The sequence below is a fragment of the Anolis sagrei genome, chromosome 1 (assembly GCF_037176765.1).
Source record: "Anolis sagrei isolate rAnoSag1 chromosome 1, rAnoSag1.mat, whole genome shotgun sequence".
Lineage (NCBI taxonomy): Eukaryota > Metazoa > Chordata > Lepidosauria > Squamata > Dactyloidae > Anolis > Anolis sagrei.
Genome location: NC_090021.1, coordinates 232063268 through 232087678, shown reverse-complemented (window position 1 = coordinate 232087678; position 24411 = coordinate 232063268). Strand labels below are relative to the sequence as shown.

The following is a 24411-nucleotide window of genomic DNA, read 5'->3' as shown; positions in this document are numbered from 1 at the left end:
AAATACATTAAACATATTATTAAAGAAAAACACAACATTAACTGCATTCTTTAAGAAAATATAAATTGTATTTTTATACATGCTGAAACACACACACACATATATATATAAACAAAAAAAGAGTTGCATGAAATACTTCCCATAGAAATGGACCATTAAACAACAACACAAAACAAACCCTAGAGACTGTTCTTTCTATTATGCATAAACCAGGTAGTCAGGAGAAAAAGAGAAAAATAAATGGCCATCTCTCGGCTTTAATTCGTTTATGTGCTCATTAGTTCACTCTTTTACAAAGAAAAAAGTGTGCAACTTCTGTAAAGATAACCAGATGTAAGAATAGCTACCATTTTACAGAGGCTGGATTGGTGTCCTAACTAACTTTCAGTAGGCTTTGGGGACTGAATGCTCCCAGTGAAAGAATGTGTGATAATGTGCTGCATTGTCTGTGTTTGGTTTTTTTGCCCTTTTATTCTACTGTCTGTAATTGTATTTTGACTTATGTGGGATATGTATACAATTTAATTTTTGAAAGTTGCCTTGAGCCCCAGGTTTGCAGAAAAGGTAATAGTGAGTCAAACAGCTTGAAATGTGCCACATTTCACGATACTTTACTGATTCCTGGATTTCTTTGATAGAATTTGAAGTACTCATGGTGCAAAAGTCCAGTCACCTTTGATAGACTGTGAGACTAGTAATTATCAGCAGCAGCATTTGGCATATTGATTTTCATGGCATGCACAGGTACTTGGAAGCTATAGCCCAATTTCTTTAATACAGAAATGACCTGTGCAGCCATTTTAAACTTAATTTGTTTTAAAATAAAATACCCCTGTTTTTATTGCCATGCTTTGTTCTCTCCTCCTTTCAGTGAATGACAGTTTACAATATAGATGCGGTAAGGCAGGGGTAGATGAAGGACACACTGGAGCACAACTTGATGTGTCCTTTGGCACATTGGTAGTGGAGACAACCAAAACCTATGCCAGGTAAAAGATCACAGGGAATTTCTGTCGAACCCAATCCAGGTCAAAAAGGGAGTCAAACTAGGGTGCATATTAGTCATCCTTTTATTTACTATCTTCTTGTATGATTTCCCTATGGCCCTGTCCCAAGAGGATGGGCATAGCCCCAAGATTGGCCCAAAGCATGTTTCCTTCTTGCTATTTGCGGATGATGCAGCCCCACTATCCCTCTCCCATGTGGGTTTAAAAAGACTTCTGCATAGATTTGTTGACTTTTGTGAGACGAATCATCTGCTGGTTAATTATGATAAAACCAAGATCCCGGTCTTTGGGAAAAGCAATAAAAAGCAAGTCTGGAAGATAAAGGGCCACCATATTGAGCAAGTAAAAAATTTCACATACATAGGACTCTGCTTCAGCAACAACCTGTCATGGCCCACTCATTTAAAATACTTATTAACTACACTTGGCGGACCATTATGCACGTGTGGACCATAATGCTTTTCCAAGCAGAGGCAAGAACACAGGTACTCCATGGAGCTCCCATTTGGCTAACCCCAAATAACAGTGCAATTGTATCATTTCATTCAAAATTCCTGCATAAATTATTTGCTGTCTCAAACTGTGTCCCATATGCAGTTCTGTGTTTAGAATCTGGCCAATATTCTATAGAGGCCACTATCTGGCTAAGCATAATAAAAATTTGGTTTTATATTCACTATAAAAACCCCAGTAACTCTTTGACCCAACTCACCTTGAGTGAACTCCACCACTCAAAATGGTGCACAACAGTCCTAGCAAAGATGAGGGAATTGGGCTATGATAGTGACTGCTTGACATGCTAACTTTCACTAAGACCTTTACCCTCATTAAAAAGAGGTTGCTAGCAATGGATTATAAACAACTGCTGATGTTGGTCAACTAATCCTGTAGCTGTTCCATTCATAAAGGGAAACCCAGCCTATTATATTGCAGTGCTTATGAACAGCACATTCAGGAGAGCCTATATGCTGGCAAGATTTAATATTATGCCATCTCTGCTCCATAGAGGAAGACTTAACAGTCTATTGAGCAACAAGAGACTTTGTTCCTGTAGCAGAGGAAAGCTGGATTTCAATCCGCATATTCTTCTGCACTGCCCACTCTACCAGGAACTAAGATCTAGCTTGCTACTACAAGTTATAGATTTTCTGAAAAACCATACAGACCCAGACAAAGTAATTATGCTTTTAAACTGCCAAGACTTTAACCATTGCCTTTCAGTGGCAAGGTTCCTGAATGAAGTTTGTAAATTGAACGTATAACAAATGTGAAGCTTCCTACTCTATAATTTATACTGTATTTTATACTGTCTTATTATATATGCCAATAAAGGCATATTGGATTGGATTGGGAGTGGAGAACTAGCTAGTCAGTGGGAGTGAAGTGGATAACTTTTGGGAGTGGAGAACTTTCAAGTCAGTGTCATTGAACATCGTTTAGCCTATGGCCTCCCTCACTTTGTGTCATGCGAAAAAAAGAGAGAAGAATAAGGAACACATCAGGATGGCTTGTTGCTCTCAAGTCAAGTTTATGTGGACCTGCACATTTGCAAGGGCTTGCAGTTCTGAAGCATGGCTGTAATTGCTGCTGCCACTGAAAGTGGAGGCTGCATTTCTAATTCTTGCCCCTGGGTCATGGATCTTAAGTTACATTCCTGTTAGAGATGTCCTTGGAGCAACTTTACAAACACACTTCCCAGACTGTAGTGGTGCTAGCTACTGCTCTATTACAAATTTTGCAACACAAATCTGATTACACTCAGCAGGAAGATTTACATTTTTTCACTATATGATACAATGATGTCTGCTAATCTCCATGGGCTGCTAAATGAATAGCCTACTCAAATTCTTTATGGCCTGAAATACATAACATATTTTCAGTTTTTAAATGCATTTGATGTGCTTTTATATGAAATGTCATGCAGCCATAGGTCAATGTGACACTCACTTACATCAGGCTTCCCAGTGGTTGCCTTATTTTAAAAGCAGGGAACATAGGGCCCATAGAGCATAAGGTAAAGGTAAAGGTTTCCCCAGACATAAAGTCTAGTTGTGTCTGATTCTGGTGGATGGTGCTCATTTCCATTTCTAAGCCAAAGAGCCGGCATTGTCTGTAGACACCTCCTAGGTCATGTGTCCGGCATGACTGCATGGAGTGCTGTATTTATTTATTTATTTGCTTCATTTATGCCCCACCTTTCTCACCCCTCAGGGGACTCAAGGTGACTTACATCTCCGGCAAACATTAAATGCCGGTAAAACCAACAATAACAATAAACGTATCCCCACAATTAAAATGATTCACAGTAGAACATATTGTTCTTTATTTTTTGTGTCCATCTCTACCCCCTTATTACAGCAGATAATTCTGCTGCTACTAAATTTTGTTGGCAGATCGGTGGCACAATAACAACTCCTCTCTTTGCCCCTTCAATTTTGTTCTAAAATAATATGTGTAAACAGCACACATCTTGTTTCAAGTCAGTCCATGCTTTTAATTTTATTTTGCAAACATAAAACTTATGAGTATGCTACCCATTGTCACATTAATGTGTGGGGCAATTTACAATTTGGAGTATGTAACTGAAACCCTTGTATCTTCCTACTGAATGTAATTGGATTTCTCTGCAATTGGAAGACTTGTCTCCTCCCCTCCATAAATATTTGTAATCTGCAGCATTGAGAAGTACAGAAGCTCTATTACCACTTCAGGAACTGGAATCCCTCTCCAAAATAGCTAGATTTAAGTTGAATATTAATAATCCAAGAACTGCTTAAACTGATTGATTGGATTCTCTCAAAATGATTTTGTAAATAGCATGTTAATCTCATTCTTGCAGCCCAAGCCCACTAAGGGGCGCATGCGAATCCACTGCCTGGAGAATGTGGACAAGGCTCTGCAATTCCTCAAGGAACAGCGTGTACATCTGGAGAACATGGGATCGCATGACATTGTTGATGGCAACCACCGTTTGGTTCTGGGTCTCATCTGGACTATCATCCTGCGTTTCCAAGTGAGTTCTGGGTCCGTCCGAGGCCTGGGAAGTCAGCAGTAACATATCCTATTCTGGCATTATGAAGAAGTGGCAGGAAACTGGCTGTATAGAATATTCCTCCTTATTCTAAATTGAGAATAATGCTTCTTCCTAACCTGGAGCAACCTGCCACTGTAGAGTTTTGTAGATTGGACAAAGCCAGGGCTTTCACTGTACATTAATGGAATTGGTTCTATTGAGTGTATCCATTAGCCCTCTTTGACATTTCTCACCTCTAAATCAGAATGAAAAAAGAAAGGAAAGGATAAGCAGCTTTTGCCACTTTTAGATTAAATATGTCCTCTGTGGGGATGTGAAAGCACTCCTCTTAAATCTTGATCTCCCAAGGCATGAAACTATTTCAGCTAGATAAAAGCAGAAGTTCTGTCACTGTCAAAAACCCTGTCTATGTTTTCCCTAAATGTCGTTGTAAGGTTTCAGTTCAATTCCCAATAGCAATTCCTTCAAAGATGACACAGAAAAAGATACACTTGATTGTTACTGCTGTTGTATAGCAATACTTTCTGAACTGGCCATTGTGCCAGAGACAAATCTGTTCCATAAGATTCCATAAAATTGTGTGTTAACATTTTTCTGAGATAGCATTTTAGATTGAATTTTATTGGCATTCTCTGTCACTTGTGCAAATAAGTTGTGCTTAAACATGCACACTATTCTTATGTGACAGCTAATCCCTTCTTGATTGCATTAGTCTGGCTCATTGTGGCATGAAAGCATGCTGGCATTCAAAGCAGCTGAAAATGTATGACTTTTGTAACAAGAAAGTCACTTCTTGCATTGTACAATGGAAACGCTTACATGTGTCTGTTTCTTTAGTATTTTTGAGATGACAGTGTTTAGAATATCCTCTTGTTTACACTGCAAATTAGAAGACAGGAGAATAAATTTTGTTAGTATAGTGTTACTTGTTTACACTGCAGATTAGAAGACAGGAGAATAATTTAGTGTTAGAATAATGTAACTTGCGAAAGACAGTGAAGCCATATGGGATTACATATCCCAGAATTTTGAGTGATACAAGAACTGACTTTCTTGTTCCAAAAGTCTTACATTTTCAATATAATCAATTGTAGTTTTGCTCAGCCTGTCTTTATGCAGGTCATTTTTGCTAGTGGGATCTTAACAAAATTGTATGTGTTAGAAGTTTGTGCTGCTCAGGTAAATATTCATAAAGTCAAGCACCTGTAGCAGAAGACCTTTGATGTATAATACTTTTCTTTTAATATAGATCCAAGACATCATTGTTCAGACTCAAGAGGGCCGGGAGACACGTTCTGCAAAGGATGCGTTGCTACTCTGGTGTCAAATGAAAACTGCAGGGTATGCTGAAAGAAAATATTTCATTCAATAAACAACTTAAGACTGTTGTATTAACTAAGGAAATAATAAGAAGGAGAATTGTTTGAGATGTGATTACATATCTCTCCAAATGCTGTCAAATGTACCATAGGGATGGAGATATCTATAGCTGTGCTATAAAATTGTATTTAAAATATGCTCTCTAGTCTAGATACTTGTCTCATTGGTAATGACACATTACCAATTCTGTATTTAGATATCACAATTTTTGCTTTGTGGTTTTCTTTTTGTGTTTGCGCCCTGATTTCTTTTTAAAGTTCTTTTTTATTGTTCTATGTTTGGTGGAGGCTGTAACTATTTAAATACTTTTCCAAGCTTGCAGTTTTTGTAGAAATCCAGATGCTCACAGTGAGAGGGCAAGAATCCCAGAGCAGCCTATATCTATTCTCCCTCAATTTCAGATATGTAGGCACTGTATGCAAAACTGTCCTGTTTCAGGTGCCAAGGCATGATTCATAATCCATCCCATGTTGACTCTGATGTGACTAGTTCAGTACAAATGCTACTAAAAATCAAAGTATCACCATTTTGATAGATAGCATAATCACTTGCCAGAGTAAATTTCTAATTCTTTGGGATTTTTTTCCAAAATAATATATAATCAGGAGAAGGGCGTTTGGATTTTGTTAGACTACAACTTCCACCCCCAGATGTCGTCATAGGCAGTGGTGATGAATAATAGACACTATAGTACAACAAGTTCCCCATCCCTTGCTGGGATCATCTGGAATTTCTGGGATGTCTGATGAAATGAAATGTGAAAGAGACACATAGGCCCCGCTCCCACTGGACCATATGAATGAATATGTGTGATTTTCATCATGATAATAACTGTACTCTGCATGTTGTTTTTTTGGGGGGAGGGGGTTGTATTCATTTATATGGTTCCTGGTGGCACAATGAGTTAAATTGCTGAGCTGCTGAAGTTGCTGACCAAAAGGTCAGTGGTTCAAATCTGGGGAACGGGGTGAGCTCCCACTGTTAGTCCCAGCTTCTGCGACCTAGCAGTTTGAAAACATGCAAATGTGAGTAGATCAATAGGTACTGCTTTGGCGGGAAAGTAATGGCACTCCATGTACTCATGCTAGCCGAATGACCTTGGAAGTGTCTATGGACAACGCCGGCTCTTCGGCTGAGAAATGGAGATGAGTACCACCCTCCAGTCAGACACAACTAGAATTAATATTAGGGGAAACCTTTACCTTTACTTCTTTTTTTTAATGAATTTTTATTAAGTTTTTATTAAGTACAGCGAAAGAGGGGGAATATTTTCAAGAAGATAGTAAAGTAGGAAATTAGTAGTGACGAGAAACTAACTACATGTGAAAAAATTAAAAAAAGAGAAAAAATAAATGCAAAAAATGCAAAAAATACACACACAAAAATAAAAAATATAAAAGATAAAAAATATAATAAAATAAGATGTGGACTTCCTTCTGGTTCTGCCCGTATAAGTTCTGTTAGTGTGTAGTCTTATATGATACTTCTTTCCTGTTTGTTGTTACCTCCGTACCATTAACCTTTACCTTTACTTATTCGACTTATATCCTATCCAGAAATGGGGTGCAAAGTGGCTTGTGGCAAGTTTTAAACAAATACAAATCCCAGCAAATAAAAACAGACACAAGAAATGACAAAAAGGTGCAATGTTAAAGTGTAATAAAACACTGTTGAATTAGAAAGAGAAAAGAACCCATGATTAGTATAGCACTATTGCATTAAGAGTTTGTTTAACAGCATCTAATAAATTGCTGGAAGCCCACTGATTAAATCAGTCTTTTCCATTGATGGAAGGTCAACAGGGAAGGGTCTCATCTGGACCACAGAGAAAGTGCTAAATGTGTTTGGATAACATTTAGTATTTCAGTTTGGGATTTTACTGATGGGAACTGAGGCAGAAAAGGACTATGGATACTTGACCCTAAAATAAAAGTGGCATAGTTGTACATTATTTCTCCTAAAAGCTAGACTCCTGAGAGGCTATTTTTACTTTGAACTTCTGTAGTTCGCTGGAATGTAACCATCTGTTTTCAAGTTCCAGCCTATTGCCATATTCTCTTTTTATACTCACAGAGACCAGAGCATGCTGTTTCATTTGTTTTCTAGCTTGGATTAGTTCTCCTCCACCTTATTTAACAATTTAGTGTAGCATAACTTATGTGTTCCAAGTTATTAGAAGCAAAAACATTGGATTTAAAATAGAAATGTGAGACTGCCAACCTTGTGTTCCTTGTAGTTCTTTGGTGAAGCCATTCTCCAGCTATGGATCATTATGTAGCCGAACCCTCATGCAAAAGAGGGAGGTACCAACAGGATTGGGTTAACAATAAGGTTTATGGAAGTTAAAAAGAAAAAGAGAGAAAGAGAAGGGGATCTGAGGATAGAAAAGTCTGAAACAGCTGAATAGAAGCCAAGTATTCTCATTGGCCATGGAACGATGACCATCTTGAAAATAAGTGTAGGTTAGGAATGGGAAAGGAAAAATAAAATGAAGGAGGATACAGTGGAGATGAATGGAATAAAATAAAAAGAGCATGACTAATTAGCTGAAGCTCTGAAGAGGAAGACTTCATCATTTTTTCATCAATTCATGTACTTAAAAAAGAAGAAAAAAACAATTTACATTGTATTGTATTGTGACCTAGAAAGATAGCCACACATCTATGTATATTGGAATTAGTGGATTTTTAATGGTTTTAGTCACAAGGGAAAGAGATTTATTTTAGCCATAAATCCTGTGCTGTATTTGTATGCACTCTTTTACATTTCCCCATAAATGGTCTTAATTTACTTGAGTGAAACTGGGGTACTGCTTTGACAGGCACTATTGCACTGTAAACATACCTTGTTTAACAGAAAAAAGATTTTCCCTAGGATGCTTCCTCCTTCATTGTCAGGTGCACATCATTATATTGCTAGTTGATATTGCTAGTTGATGTTAGCTTATGTTGTAAATTGCACCTTATTTTACATGTTGTACACCGCCGTGAGTCGCCCCAGGGCTGAGAACGGCAGTCTATAAGCACAGTAATAATAGTAATAATAATAATTATGCATGTATTTGTGTGTATCTGCATGCATGGCCTAGATCTTAGTAATCCAAACTAGAAAAGACTCACTAAATCAATGGCAGCTTGATATGTTAACATATATGTGAATTCTGCATTCAGTTGTCATGTGCTTGTTGGATTCAAGTCACCATCACACATGTGCATATCCATATACAGTCTATTGCCTCTCCTTTTCTTTATTATTACCAAGAAAGTGTGTGTACTTGTGGAATGGGTAGGAGTAGGTAGGTGGAATAGAAGGAAATATATGGTACTTTGGGTCTCATTCAGACAGAACAGCAGTTGGAGCTAGGTAGCCCAAGTAGAGCAGTGTGATGCATCCAAGACAAAAATTCCTTTGCCTGTGGTGGAGCATCTGTCTTTCCAAATGCTGTCAGTTTGTGTTATTCACCTCATAATTAAAATGCAGACATAACAAATGCATTTGCAAATACTGGTGAAAATGTGGCTTATACCAAACATGTTAGATCACATTCTGACCTTTCTGTTGGTACAAAAGTATTTTGTCATATCAGATTGTGTCTGCATTTAAATTAATGTTATCTAGCTCTCACCTGCTAAATTGAGTTATAATGCCTTTTGTGTCCACCCCCCCCCCCTTGTCTTTGCAATGCAGCTACCCTCATGTTAATGTCACCAATTTCACCTCCAGCTGGAAGGATGGCTTGGCTTTCAACGCCCTTATTCATAAGCACAGGTAAGGATTGGAAAGATACCCTGCAAAGATCTGAGGTGCAATGTTGAGAGACAGTCGAATGGTTGTGCTGATGTCATAGAATCATAGAATAGAATCATAGAATCAAAGAGTTGGAAGAGACCTCATGGGCCATCCAGTCCAACCCCATTCTACCAAGAAGCGGGAATATTGCATTCAAATCACCCCTGACAGATGGCCATCCAGCCTCTGTTTAAAAGCTTCCAAAGAAGGAGCTTCCACCACACTCTGGGGCAGAGAGTTCCACTGCTGAATGGCTCTCACAGTCAGGAAGTTCTTCCTCATGTTCCTCATGTGTTTAGGTTTTCCTTGTAATTGTGGCTGCATATACAGAGGCTTGGCTAAAGAGGTGTACTTTTCCGTATATTTTATTTGCCTTTCCCCTATTAACTTTGCCTGCCTTCTCCAAGAGTCTGCAATAGTTCTCAGGCTGTATCTTCACTTACCCAAATAGTCTGGAAAAAACCGGTCTACTGCTGTCCTGATGCAGTAGAAGAGCATCCCTAGAACCTTTTTAGACCGCCAGTTGAGAGCACATTGGGGCCATAGAAGCAGCTCCCTCATAGAAGGTTTCTGGAGACATCTCTTCTGGTCAGTGACTGGTCACCTTGTTGTGACATCTTCAGATGGCCAGCAATCCTCTGTGAAGGAGCTATATCTGGCTGGCAACTTCTAAATGTGTGAACACTGAATTGGGCCAGATCCAGTCCAGTCCAACTGGGCTGCACCTCCAAAACACCAAGATCATTCTGAAGCTATCTGGAACTTCCAGAGTAAATCCCATTTCCCCTTGTGCTAGATTTACAATTGAATTCAGCTATACGTCAGCTATACTCCCTACAACAGGTACAAAGCAGGTCCTCTTTATTTGACCCATGTGGGCATGACCTTTAGTCATTGTTCTGCCTATTCCCAGGATTCTGAGATGAATCCTATTGTTTATGCTGCCCAAACAGCACCATCTACACACCACAGCAAAGGTATCATCATGAGTGAGAAAACCTTAAGGTTCATGAAAGGACAAATATTTGTGAAGGGAAAGACGTAATGGGAGGTGTGGGAAATGCTTCAAATTAAAACAACTCAGGTGGTCAACAGTGTGCTGACTCATTGTTGTGAGTTTGTGGCAGAATGAGTTGTGAGGGGTTGGAGTGGAGCATCCTGAAAGAAGAAATGTGTAGTTTAAGTCCTTAATTGGTGAGGTAGAAATAAAATTGAACTTCCATTATTTAGCATACTGCTAACACTCTGCTTGTTTTGTTATGTGCACCCTTGCTTAAATTTTAGGCCTGACCTGATTGACTTTGAGAAACTAAAGCACTCAAATGCCAGGCACAACTTGGAACATGCTTTCAGCGTGGCAGAGCGGCAACTTGGCATCACCCAGCTTCTTGACCCAGAAGGTGAGTCCATTTGGCTCAGTGCCTACCTTTTCAAATAAGTGAATTCAGCTGACAGAGCAAAGGAGAATTATGCTAGAGAAGTGACTGTAAGAGCTAAGCAAATGGTTATTCATCTGTGGATACAAAATGTACTGGATGCACTTCCCTCTTTATTATTTTGGGTTGCTTAACAAGTGTGTTTATTTTATTTTATTTAAACCCATTGTTACATCGTACATTGTTCATGACTAGTATAATCCATGTTGGCCAGATTTTCTTGTCATTTAAATCAAATGTTTATAAATGATAGTGTTGGAAAAAGCTATAGTATATTCTTGTTGCATTCAAATTATATAAAATAACTATGCAAAAGAGCACAGAATTATCTGTACTTTTCCCAATCATTTTGATGGATTAAATTAAGTTTCACACACATAGGTTGTGAGTGTAATGTAATGAAAGGGAAAACTCATATAAGGAGGAGTACTTTGAATGCAATTTTTCTGCTTCTTGGCAGGGGGTTGGACTGATGGCTCACGAGGTCTCTTCCAACTCAAGGATTCTATGATTTTATGATAGTCACATAGGTTATTTGCAAGTTTTGTTGTTGATCTTACTTTTCAATACAGAGATTATATCAATGTAAGAAAACATGATCTTACACAGGTTTTTTCTCATCTGAAGTTGGCAGAGAGGCAAAATGTGCACCTTTACACCAGGTTATCTTGTAGCAAAAGGGAGAAAAAGATTTCAGACATAGATCAAATATTCGGGGTATTGTTTTCAATTAACACTTTTCTCTTAAAATCTGTTTGCTGTTCAGATGTTTTCACAGAAAATCCAGACGAGAAATCCATCATTACTTATGTAGTTGCTTTCTACCACTACTTTTCCAAAATGAAGGTGCTTGCTGTGGAAGGAAAAAGAGTTGGGAAGGTAAGGATATGATTACATAAGCTCTTTGAGACTCAGGCATGTTCTGCAGCCATTTCCCCACAAAGATAGTTTTATTTCCTGCTATTCTTGAGAATACATCTTCTCTTAATAGACAACAGCACCATAGTCTTTTCTGCCAAAGAGTGCCATTGCCTCAGTCAAATGCAAGGATTCCGTAACATTGTAACATGACAGCTAAAGCGATGTCAGACTGCATTAATTTTACAGTGTAGATATACCACTGATTTAAATATAATCATTTACCTTTAGATCACAGGAAGACAGTGAAAAGTACTCAGATGTGTATCGTCTCAATCTTCACAAACCTGTTAGCTGGGGTATAGCTGTATATTGATATAATATCTAGATATGAATATGGCATTCTCACATCAGGATAGTTCTAATTTTGGGAATTAGATACATTATTACCCTCAGTCTCTGTAAACCAGATTGTTTGGGATTCTGGAATTTACACTCATTCTTTATCAGTCTATAGAGTCTGCATAGTTCAGCATAGAACCAAAATGGATTATAGTACACTCAGGACAGTCAGCTCTACATGATTTGCTGGTAGCAACTGGCGGAAAACGTTGAGGAATGTATGGGTATAATAATAGATTAGTTTCTCTAGCAACTTTACAGTTGAGGGAGTCATGACCGTTTGAAGGCATTCACATTTATTTTAAAGCCAGAAAGATTCTTCTGGTTAATCTGGTCTGACAGTCCTAAGACTTCCAGGCAGTCACCCTTGTGTACAATTTTGAATTTCTAAAGTAGTGAAATCAAACTTGTTGACATTGTTGAAGATTCCTGTATGCAGGATCTGCAGGTTGATAAAGGACTTGACATATTTCCAGCAGCAGTAGGTGCCAAATGAACAGTGCTTTGTTTGTTTATTCCCTTTCTCAGGTAATGGACCATGCAATAGAGACTGAGAAGATGATCGATAAGTACAGTGGGTTGGCTTCAGACCTGCTGACGTGGATAGAACAGACCATTACCATTCTCAATAGCCGCAAGTTTGCTAATTCTTTGGCAGGCGTGCAGCAGCAGCTCCAGTCCTTCAGTACATACCGCACAGTGGAAAAACCACCCAAGTAAGCACCTGTCATCTGGAGAGGGGGCGGGGTAATTTTAATCTTTTTAAAAAAAATGCTGATGTTTTTCATTTTTTCAGAAGCTTAAACTGTGCCCATCTGCATTGTGACTCATTTAATTTTTGTCTGAAGTTTTTTGAGGGGGAGAGGATTGGCACGTGATGGTGATACTGTAATGCATAACAGTGCCAAGCCAAGCTGAAGGGGAAAGGGGCAGTTGACATACCCTAAATGACATTTCATTATGCTGCCAAAATAAAATGCCACTGCAGATAAAACAATTTTCAGATCTGTGTGTTTTTTTCTGTTGACTTTTCAAACTGGAGGATTTTGACAAAAGACGATGTTCAAATCTGAATTGTTAGGGGTCGTTTGACCTAGTATTTCAAAAAGAAGAAATGAAAAATGTCCCTGCTGCTCCATTCTGTACATCAAAGATTTCTGACATAATTATGGTATCTAGAGAGCAGCTTTCTTCAGCAACTAAAATGAGTAGCAGATACTTCCAGAAGACAATAATACCTAGTGTCAGGGTTTAAGGTTAACATTTAAGGATTAAGGTTTACATTTCAACATTTAGAATTCAAGATGTACATATAAGAAGTAAGGTTCATTGAACATAGTGGAACTTGCATGTTTTCCCACTTTAATCCACTTTAACTGATGTGACTGCCTCCTGCAGAATTCTGGGGCGTGTAGTTTAGGGCGGCCCAGGGCTTCTCTGGATGTGCAGTTTAAAGGCCCCTCCCTAAACTACAGGCCCCAGAATTCTGCAGGAGGCAGTCACATCAGTTAAAGTGGATTAAAGTAGGAAAATGTGCAAGTGTGATGAGGCTTGGGATGATTTGAGGGGGACTGCATCGGGCTTCAGGGAGGGGGACTGCATCGGGCTTCAGGTCTGTGCTTTGTTCACCCTTGGTTTAGAACATACTGTATTTCCTCGATTTTATGCTGCATGTTGCTTGTGTTGCATTTCTGTTTTGCGGATGTTTTCGCAAAGCATGTTTTTAATTTACCCCTTATTCTAGGTTTCAGGAGAAAGGGAACCTGGAAGTTCTGTTATTCACCATTCAGTCAAGAATGCGAGCCAACAATCAAAAAGTGTATACACCTAATGAAGGAAAACTAGTATCTGACATCAACAGGGTATGTAACATAGTTCCTTATAATTAACACAGGAGGCGATAGTTCAAGGTGTTCGGTCAGAGGGGGTTTCCTTCTAGAATATTTTCATTCTTTCTTTGCTGATGTGAGACCAGTCAGTACAACTAGTGTAATATAGCTGTTTTGGCTAGAGTGACTTATACTCTAAGCCAGTATTAAAAGTGCCCACTGCCTCTCTGCTCCGCTTTAAGTGACCAAAATGGCAAGCGTGTCATATTTGTTGAGGGCCCCCATATTGCTGATGAAGACTACTTGGGCCTAAAAAGAAGGGAAGGAGGAGGGCTGCCTGACTTTCTGTGGCTTGGACAAGGGAGAAGTAATGGAGTGAGAGCACTTTTTGGTTCTGCCTCATGGAGCTGCAGTGGCACAATGGGTTAAACTCTTGTGCCGGCTGAACTGCTGACCTGAAGACCTGAAAGTCGGTGGTTCAAATCTGTGAGATAGGGTGAGCTCCCATCTGTCAGCCCCAGCTTCCCATGCAGGGGCATGAGAGAAACCTCCCGCAGAATGGTAACACATCCGGGTGTCTCCTGGGCAATGTCCTTGCAGATGGCCAATTCTCTCACACCAGAAACGACTTGTCTTGGAATACTTCTGGCACGATAAAAAAAATCTGCCTCTTGTCTTGGACTTTTTAGTGGATTCTTAATAGCAGCAGATTGCTTTCCTTGTTCTCTCTCCCCCGTTTTTTCTAGGCTGCATTCTCATTCATTTGTCTTTATTTATATTTGTATAGATGTAGGCATTTTAAGGTCAGAAAATGCAATTTACAGCACCCAATTGTAACCCCTAAAATGAACAGATTCTCCCTTTCTCTTTATCTCTTTCTAAGTATGTTTCCTCTTTGTATTTTTAAAAGGATAGGAGAATATTCATTTGTTAAATGCCCCTAAATATTACCCCTAACCTTTCCCCAACTTATACATGATATTGATCTATACACAAGTACATAAGATAAGTGGATTCATAGTCAGTACAAGCAATGCCATCTGTTCACATACGAGTAACTTGGTTCAGTAAAAAAAAAGATTAAAGATAATAAATATACTATTTCATAATTTTTCATTATATTACCTAATATAATTGATGTTTGCACACTGTCATTGTGACTAAGGAAAGTAAGGAGCAAGATAAAAGGGATTGTAAAGTACATAGATAGCAGGGGAAATGAAGTTAAAATGCCAGCAAACCTTTTGAATGAATTTGTAATTGTAAAAACCTAATCAAGAATGTTGATCTGTTCAAAATTCAGCAGTGAGAAAAGAAGGGATCTCTGTAGAAACCTTGCATTTTCCCTAAAACAATGTAGGTTAAAGTTCTACTTACCCAAGGAATGAGATGTGTAATCAAAATACTTTTCCAGTCATGATTTTCAACTTCTTACAAATCCAAGTGTCGATATCTAGATTTCCAGGGTGTATTTCATTCAGGGGTTTCTGTATAACACAGGGTGCATCTACTCTGTAGAATGAATACAGCTTGACACCACTTTAACTGCCATGACTCAATGCTATTGGATCCTGGGAATTATCATCTATACCCTTATGTGCCAAAGAATTCTGGTGCCTCATAAAACTACAACTTGTGAGAAAGTTCATTATTGTCTAGAAAATGGTTTTGTTGTTACTGTAAAATCACTAAATTTCACCATCTATTGCTGCTCACTTGTTCATTGTGCTTGTTCAGTTGAGCAGCATGTGAAGACAATGGGGTACTTAAATATAGAGAGAAAAGTATTTTGTGAATTATACCTTATCTATATCTCTCTGTCACTTCAAGGAAGAGAAATAAAAGGAGAAATATCTCGGTTTGGTGAGGAAACCTTTTTCCGATGTTTAACCAGACAGTACAGCCATTTTATTCTATACAACAAACTGAAGCATCTTACACAGCTGTTTACATAGCTTCTGGATATTCTGTAACATCTATAGATTGTCATTATGGAATATATTTACACAGGCCTGGGAGAAACTGGAGAAGGCAGAGCATGAGCGGGAGCTGGCACTGAGAAACGAACTTATTAGGCAAGAAAAACTGGAGCAGCTTGCCCGACGTTTTGACCGCAAGGCAGCAATGCGTGAGACATGGCTGAGTGAAAACCAGCGCCTTGTTGCACAGGTAATGAAGAACTGCTTGAATGTATTGGTTTCAATTTCTAATCGGTCTGCTGGCATCAGGAATAGTAGAATGTGCTGGATGTGTGGATGGCTTTTTAGTGTTGCTTCTCCAAAACCTTCTTTACATATAGCAACTTACCAACAGCCAGAAAATAGGTTTATTTTGATACAAGAAAATGGAGCTGGGTTTTTGGAAGCAATTCTATTTGTTTAGGAGAAATATAAAATAGGTATGAGAAGAGCTCTGTTGTAGGACCACTGTGGAGGAGCTTCTTTCTTATGATCAGTGTCAAGGAGTTTTGAGTCTAGTTCTATGTCTATGTGGCCTTCTTTTTAAATATGATTTGGTCAGAATCCTATTGGTTACTCCCACTTAGAGTAGCTCCATTGAATCATTTGTTCAATGGTGAGTCAATACAAAGGTCATTCCCTTTGATCCCATGGCCTGCTGTTGCTGAAAGTAATAATAATATTGAATCCATAGTATATTGGCTATAAAGATTTTTATAAATTCATCCTTATTATTTATTTATTTATTTATGACATTTAAATGCTGCCCTCCTCACCCATAAGGGGACTCAGAGCAGCTCACAAGATATATATTCATACAATATATTATATTATAAGCATAGTACAATATCAGTATTATATATTATTATATTGTACTATACCATTATATTGTAGTATTATTAGTAATATTACATGTAATATAAATATGTAATTATAATATTGTATTAGTATTAGTATTATATTGTATTACATCAAAATATTATAAATATTATATGTATATGCAATATATTATATTATATTATATTATATTATTAGTAAAGCACAGGAGGCAAGATGGAACTGTCTTTTGCCCCCCTCTCTCTTCACTCTGGCCCAGAGCAGCAGTTGGCTTACCGCTCAGCAATCGTTTTTGCCCAACTCATGGCAATGACCGAAGAAAGGTTAGTTATTAATGGGCTAAGGAACTGTAGTTGGTCACATCTCTCCATCTATCTGTATAAGCAAATACATCCCCTTTGAACAACTGTGGACATTCCCTTGGAGTTTCACGGTGGCCAAGCCACAAGTAAACATCTACGGTATAATAGGAATTACGTATCTTTTAATCAGAGCTTGGAAATATAGCTTTATGTTTTGGGCAAAACTTGAACCAAGATCTACAGTCTATGGCCCCATCTACATGGGCCTTTTAATGCAGTTTCAAACCGGTATTGAAGAAAGTGGTTTTGCTGTGCAGATGATTACATAGGAAATCCTGAAACCCACACACACACAGCCTTTATTGGCATCCAACAACAAAATTGACATGCAAAACAGGCATATACAACAAGTCACAGATAATAGGAGCCACCCCGGGCTCCTATTATGTGTTAATTGTCTTCAAGTAGATGAATAATCTAGAGTGACAGTGATGTATGGTTGAACCATATGGTTTCATGTTCTAGTAGTAGAAATCAATTTATCTGATATGTGGCCTTCATCTTTTCCACTTTATCAAGCATTGTCATGTTTGCCACTGGAACAAACACTCTGCCAGAAACTTACAATGGTATCCAGGTCCTTTCTGTTGGTTTACAGTTTGTTCTTTATGTTCAGTTTTACGCTTTGTGGTTAGTCTGAAAACGATGTTATTGTTGATCAAAGGCTTGTTCATTATTATCATCATCATCATCATCATCATCATCATCCCACTTTATCTCCCCTGAAGGGGACTCAGACCAGCCTAAACTAAAAGCATTGGCATAACCATTTAAAATATACAAATATGCAAACATTAAAACAGGATTAAAAATTCCCAGTTAAAAACTATTAAATTTTACTTTGGCCAGGACAACTTTGGAAATGACTTGCCAGCTGTGGAGGCAGCAAAGAAGAAACATGAAGCTATTGAAACTGACACAGCTGCCTATAAGGAACGAGTCCAGGCCATAGAAGACGTGGCCAAGGAGCTGGAGATGGAGAATTACCATGACATCAAGCGTATAAATGCTCGCAAAGACAACATTTTGAGACTCTGGGAGTTCCTGCAAGAGCTACTTCAGGCGCGGCGTCGGAGGCTAGAGATGAATCTAACACTGCAGCAGCTCTTCCAAGACATGTTGCACAGTATTGACTGGATAGATGAGATGAAAGTGAGTAAGGACTTGTGTGCTAAAAGGAAGTTGACCAGTTGAGGTGGAGACTGATCCTTGTGAAGGCAAAGTGCTTCATTGCCCCAATTCATTTATTATATTTTTGTCATACAGTTATATTTTACCCCTCTGTCTTAGGAATTCTCAAGATAGGTTATACAAAGTATACTTAAAACATTATACAATTCAGACCATCAATAGAAACATCCCAAGCACTAAACAATCCATTCCAGCATCAGTAAAGTTACTTAGGCCCCTTCTACATTACCATATAATCCAGATAATCCACATTATCTACTTTGAATTGGATTATATGAATTGCACTGCCATACAATCCAGTTCAAAGCAGATAATCTGGATTTTATATGGCAGTGTAGAAGGGGCCTTAATCTGGTCCTCAGAATGCCATTAAAATATCTCGATCAGGATCTTGAAGTTTGTTAAAGAACTAATCTCAAAACCTGCTATGATTTTGGCATTGCATTGCAAGTGTGTTCAAGATCATTATGGTATAAGCATGGAGATAAATTCAGTGGTTACTTTTTGAACTAGTATGCATGATACGGCTTCCATCGGCTGCATGGAAGCTTTGTAAATTAGTTTAATTTCTTCTGCACTCTGATGTGAAGTTCATAAATAAGAAGAGTACCAAGGTTTTCTGGAATATCTTTCACTATTCCAGTGGTTCCCAATCTGTGGTCCGTAGACCACCAGTGGTCTGTAAGAACGAAAATAAGGTCTACAGCCTCACCATTACTACACCGTTGTCTTGAAACCACACGACAACGAGAGCAACTAGTCCCATGAAACCCTCTTATAGTGCTGCGGCAACAAGGATGTCAGGAGGGGGGAGGCTGACTACCCAAGGAAGATTACTACTACCACATCAGCTCCAGATTATTAAATATGGTTTTCTGTGGGCAAGCAGGTGGCGACTACTGGATGGCATATGATGTGTATCAGAAACTACACCAGATAGCCATCCAAATGACTCAGCAGCCCACAGTTAAAAATGCAACAAGATAAGCCCAATTGAAAGTGTTTATGGTATTTTGAAGAAAAATTGCAAGTATGGAGAGGATTAAGTCCATTTGCTGTTTCTTTACTCAGACTCACTCTATTCTAAAGCTGACTTTTCTTCATGTGTGCAGATATAAATAATGTGTACTTGGCTCATAGGAGTTGAGGGGAGGAAGAGAAAGAGCACCTTTTCCCTTTGTATTTTTCTAGGTAAAACTCTTGTCTCCTGACTCTGGAAAGCACCTGTTGGAAGTGGAAGATCTACTTCAGAAGCATAAATTGATGGAGGCTGACATGGCCATCCAGGCTGAGAAGGTCCGTGGCGTTAGTGCAGCTGCACTTAAATTTGCCAATGGAGATGGTAGGTTCTTAGTCCCTCTTCCCTTTTTTCTCTCCAATGTCCATGGATATTGGTGTCTAGATATTTACTGGACATTTGACTGTGTATGTATGTATTTGTGTGAGTGAATACCAATGTTTCCTCCTGGTTTTATCACCCCAGTTCTGTCTACTGTGCGCTAGACTGTTCTCAACTCCATCTGCAATCCTGGACGCAAGCTGTTAGTGCGTGCACACAGAAGACACCAAGGATGCTGAAGTCTCTATATCCACTACTTATGTGCATCCATATGACAACCCAGAAATAAAACTTATTATGAGTTGCTGTGAGTATTCTGGGCTGTATGGCCATGTTCCAGAAATATTCTCTCCTGAAATTTCACCCACATCTATGGCATGCATCCTCAGAGGTTGGGGGCTCTGTTGGAAACTAGGCAAGTGAGGTTTATATATCAGTGGGATGTCCAGGGTGGGAGAAAGAACCTTTGTCTGCTTGAGGCATGTGTGAATGTTGCAATTGTTTACCTTGATTACCATTTAACGGTCTTGAAGCTTCAAAGCCTGGCTGCTTCCTGCCTGGGGGAATCCTTTGTTGGGAGGTGTTAGCTGGCCCTGAAGGCCAGTTGCAACATTCACACTTGCCTCAAACAGACAAGAGTTCTTTCTCCAACCCTGGATATTCCACAGATATATAAACCTCACTTGCCTAGTTTCCAGCAGACCTTACAGTCTCTGAGGATGCTTGCCATAGAAGTGGGCAAAATGTCAGGAGAGAATGCTTCTGGAATATGGCCATACAGCCTGGAAAACTCACAACAACCCAGTGATTCCAACCATGAAAGCCTTCAACAACACATAAAACTTATTATACTTAGTGGGATTGACTCTCTGGAAATGTGTACAGAAGTTAAAAAATTAAATGGAAAACCAAGATAAATTGCCAGAAGACAATTTATCTTGGCCTTTATTACATCTTATAGAAAGAAATTTTTGTACTGTATCAGGGTACTCTTTTACAGTGCCAGAATACTGCCAGTCAGCTGGCTTAGCAATTAGATTTCACTTAAAAGAAGGATAAAAGGAGGAGAGGGCAGAGGAGGATATAAGCAGCTGTCAATCGCAAGGAATTTTTTTAAGCACCAGAACCTTTTGGAGCAGTATTTGTGTACATTCATACATAGTTTTTATTCTCAATCATTTCTCTCTGTGCATAGATTATATCGATATAGTATTGCGTGTATTACAACAACCATACCAGAATTTCAATGTAAAACAATTCAGTTAAAATTTCTTAAGCATCCTTACTCTGAATATATATATATATTTTCATGTGAGGAGTGACTTGAGATGCTGCAAGTCACTTCTGGTGTGAGGGAATTGGCTGTCTGCAATGATGTTGCCCAGGGGACTCCCAGATGTTTTACCATCCTGTGGGAGGCTTCTCTCATGTCTCTTCATGGGAAGCTGGAGCTAACAGATGGGAGCTCACCCCACCCGAGATTCGAACCGTTGACCTTTCAGACAACAGTCCTGCCAGCACAAGGGTTTAACCCGTTGTGCCACTGGGAGCTCTATCTCTGAATATAATTGTGTTCATCGATAATTAAATCATATTTCTTATTTACAGATTTTCTGCAGTTTATCATAGCACCCCAAAATCCTTTAAAAATCAAACAAAGCTGCCGCTTTGCAGACAAAATTAAATTGACATTTTGTTTTAAAAATGAAACATTTAGCAGTATTTCTTGTGCATTTTCCCATGTTCGCCACCAGGCCCGTAACCAGGATTTCGTTTCGGGGGGGGGGGGGGGAGCTGAGTTTCAGGGGGGCTGAGTCTGAGTGAAAGAGGGTCTAGCCTAGCAAACCTTTTGTATCATTACCCCAATACCCCCATGCATATGGGATATATTGAGTATGATATGAATAAATATAACAGTTTAAGTAATGCACCAGTAAGGCCTTTTCGCAAACCACCATGAGAATTTCGGGGGGGGGGGGGGCTGAAGCCCCCCTCCCCCCAGCTACATGCCTGTTCGCCACATTATACTTCAAATACTTCCAAGTTTACTTGTCCTTTGTATAGCCAAAGACAGAGAAATTAGGGAAAGTGAAATATTATGTTGTATATTGAGGACAAGGACAGATAGGTTGGAGGGCAGGGGTGGCTATCAATCAAAGGTGAAGGGAGGGAGAGAAAAGGCAGAGCTGATTTAAAGGAATATGGAGGAAAGAAGGGAATGGCCTCAAATCAGCATGCCTTGGTCTGGTAAGAAAATGCAGAATGAAGCAGAAAAGGTCTTTCCAGAATAAAGGGATAACATCACCAAAATAAATGTCTGCCTACACACAGAATGGATGATAAAGTTTGGAAGGTTTTAGCATAGTTTGCATTACAGGTTTCTAAATGATGCTTTTCAGTGATATAATTGTTCAATTGCTCACTTTTCTCCAGCAGTTATCTCTAAAGGAAATGCTTCATTTTAAAAGATAGCTACATTTTTGCATTGCTCAAGCAGAAATATATTGTATTGGAGACAAATGGAAATTTCACTTCCTGGCTAGAATGTATTTGCATTTCATTACCCCAGGCAGTTTTTGGAGGGCTCTTATGACATCACAGTCCCTACTCTCCCATGTGTGTGGACATAACAGACTCTAAAGCAGTAGTTCTCAACCTATGGGTCCCCAGGTGTTTTGGCCTACAACTCCCAGAAATCCCAGCCAGTTAACCTGCTGTTAGGATTTCTAGGAATTGAAGGCCAAAACATCTGGGGACACGCAGGTTGAGAGCCACTGCTCTAAAGCAAGTTCAGGGAAACTTCATCATCCCAAGAGCCAGACTCAATATCAGATAGGTACTTGGAGGTATATTCATTCCAGTGGTTGGTGGGACCAAAAATACCAGCTGATTTTAGCTTAATGTTCTCGCTGTCAGTAATTAAGCTTTATCAGTCACATTTCAACCTTACAGAATGAGGAAAAGTCCATCCTAAATTTGAGAGATTTAATGTCCTGGGAAATGGAATATGACTCTATGGGGAAACCTAGAAGGCCAAATCAGCACTGCCTGGGAGCTGGGTTGGGACCTAAAACCAGAGGTTCCCCAGGCCTGATCTAAAGCTGCTCACATAGGTTTGTTAGTATTTGCCACTATTTTTAAAGACTATCTCATCTCCTCATATCTGTATCACACCATTTTATGAAATATTTCCTCTCTAGTTTCCTTTTACTATTTAGTGGCATGAATTACTTCTCTCCAGCATTGCAAAGGTCAACTTCTCTGATTCCTCAAAAAACTAATAAAAAGGCCAGATGCAAGTACTATTATCCCCTGAAAGGCATCCCTTGGTTTTGTAAAATTCCTTCCCAATGTTTATGTAGATCAGGGGTCCTCAAACTAAGGCCCGGGGGCCGGATATGGCCCTCCAAGGTCATTTAACCAGCCCTCGCTCAGGGTCAACCTAAGTCTGAAATGACTAGAAAACACACAACAACAATTCTATCTCATCAGCCAAAAATAGGTCCACACTTCCCATTGAAATACTAATAAGCTTGCATTTGTTAAAATTGTTCTTCATTTTAATTGTTTTAAAGTGTTTTTTGCACTACAAATCAGATATGTGCAATGTGCATAGGAATTCATTCATGTTTTTTTTAAAATTATAATCTGGCCCTCCAACAGTTTGAGGGACTGTGATCTGGCCCTCTGTTTAAAAAGTTTGAGGACCCCTGATGTAGATTGTGTCTCACATTCTTACATTTCCTAGAAATGCCCAACAAAAGGTGTTTTGCATCTCAACTGACTAACTTTCTGTCCACGCATGCTTAAACAGGTTACCGACCTTGTGACCCAAAGATGATACGAGATAGAGTAAACCACCTGGAAATGTGCCACCGTGAGCTGATGGCTTTGGCTGCTGAGAGGAAAGCTCGCCTGGAGCAGTCCAAGCGTCTTTGGAAGTTCTTTTGGGAACTAGATGAAGCTGAAAGCTGGATCAAAGAGAAAGAGCATATCTATTCCTCCTTAGATTATGGGAAAGATCTGACCAGCATTCTTATCCTGCAGAGGAAGCACAAGGCTTTTGAGGATGAACTACGCGGCCTGGGAACCCACCTGCAGCAAACCATCAAAGAGGGAGAAACCATGATTGCTCAGAGGCATTTTGGGGCATCCCAAATCCGTACTAGAATTGAGGAGGTCAAAGCTCTCTGGGCCCAGCTTCAGGAGCTGGCAGCTTTCCGGAAAAAAAACTTGCAGGATGCTGAAAGCTTCTTCCAATTCCAGGTAGATGCAGATGACCTGATGGCCTGGTTACAGGATGCTCATCGCCTGGTGTCCAGTGATGATGTTGGACATGATGAATATTCCACTCTAGCCCTAGTTAAAAAACACAGGGACCTTTTAGATGAGGTAGCAGATAACAAGAGAGTCATGGACAATCTGAACAGACAGGCCCAGAACTTCCCCACTGAGTTCCGGGACGTCCCAGGATTTGAGAACCGATTGAAGGCCATTCAGACAGCATATAATGAGGTTGTATCTCTAGCAGATCTGCGCAGACAGAAGCTACAGGATGCTCTGGATCTCTATACAGTTTTCAGTGAGACTGATGCATGTGAACTTTGGATGGGTGAGAAGGAGAAGTGGCTGGAGCAAATGGAAATTCCTGACACCTTGGAGGATCTGGATGTGGTACAGCACAGGTAAATGACAGAAATGACAGCTTCCAGGGCAGTATCTGATAAACAAGTTCTGATTAAATATGTTGAATAAATCAGAGGAAGTGTGACATGGATAATTGGGATGATAGAGTCCTGTGCAATACGGTGCAATAAGGGTCTTTGAACCATAATAATGTGTTGCTGTTTTTGTTGAGTCCTGTAGTATCTGAAACAGTTATCACTTTTATTATGACATATAATTGAATGAATTAGAATCCACTTATGATAAAATTAGATATTTACCTTGGCATGCCCAGGCTCTCAAATCCATGTTTTACAATGAGTA

At 39.2% G+C, this 24411-nt stretch overlaps 1 protein-coding gene across 6 annotated transcripts in view; it reads left to right on the top strand.

Moving 5' to 3' along the window:
- Positions 1-24411, top strand: part of SPTB (spectrin beta, erythrocytic) — a 123438-nt gene that overhangs the window by 51217 nt on the left and 47810 nt on the right. For all 6 annotated transcript variants that reach the window (XM_060772626.2, XM_067461103.1, XM_067461118.1 and 3 more), the window contains exons 4-14: positions 3847-4020; positions 5291-5382; positions 9109-9189; positions 10495-10610; positions 11413-11525; positions 12435-12622; positions 13651-13768; positions 15746-15904; positions 17742-18044; positions 19275-19425; positions 23237-24107. In XM_060772626.2, coding sequence (XP_060628609.2) covers positions 3847-4020; positions 5291-5382; positions 9109-9189; positions 10495-10610; positions 11413-11525; positions 12435-12622; positions 13651-13768; positions 15746-15904; positions 17742-18044; positions 19275-19425; positions 23237-24107 — 2366 coding nt within the window. The remainder of the gene's footprint in view (positions 1-3846; positions 4021-5290; positions 5383-9108; positions 9190-10494; positions 10611-11412; positions 11526-12434; positions 12623-13650; positions 13769-15745; positions 15905-17741; positions 18045-19274; positions 19426-23236; positions 24108-24411) is intronic.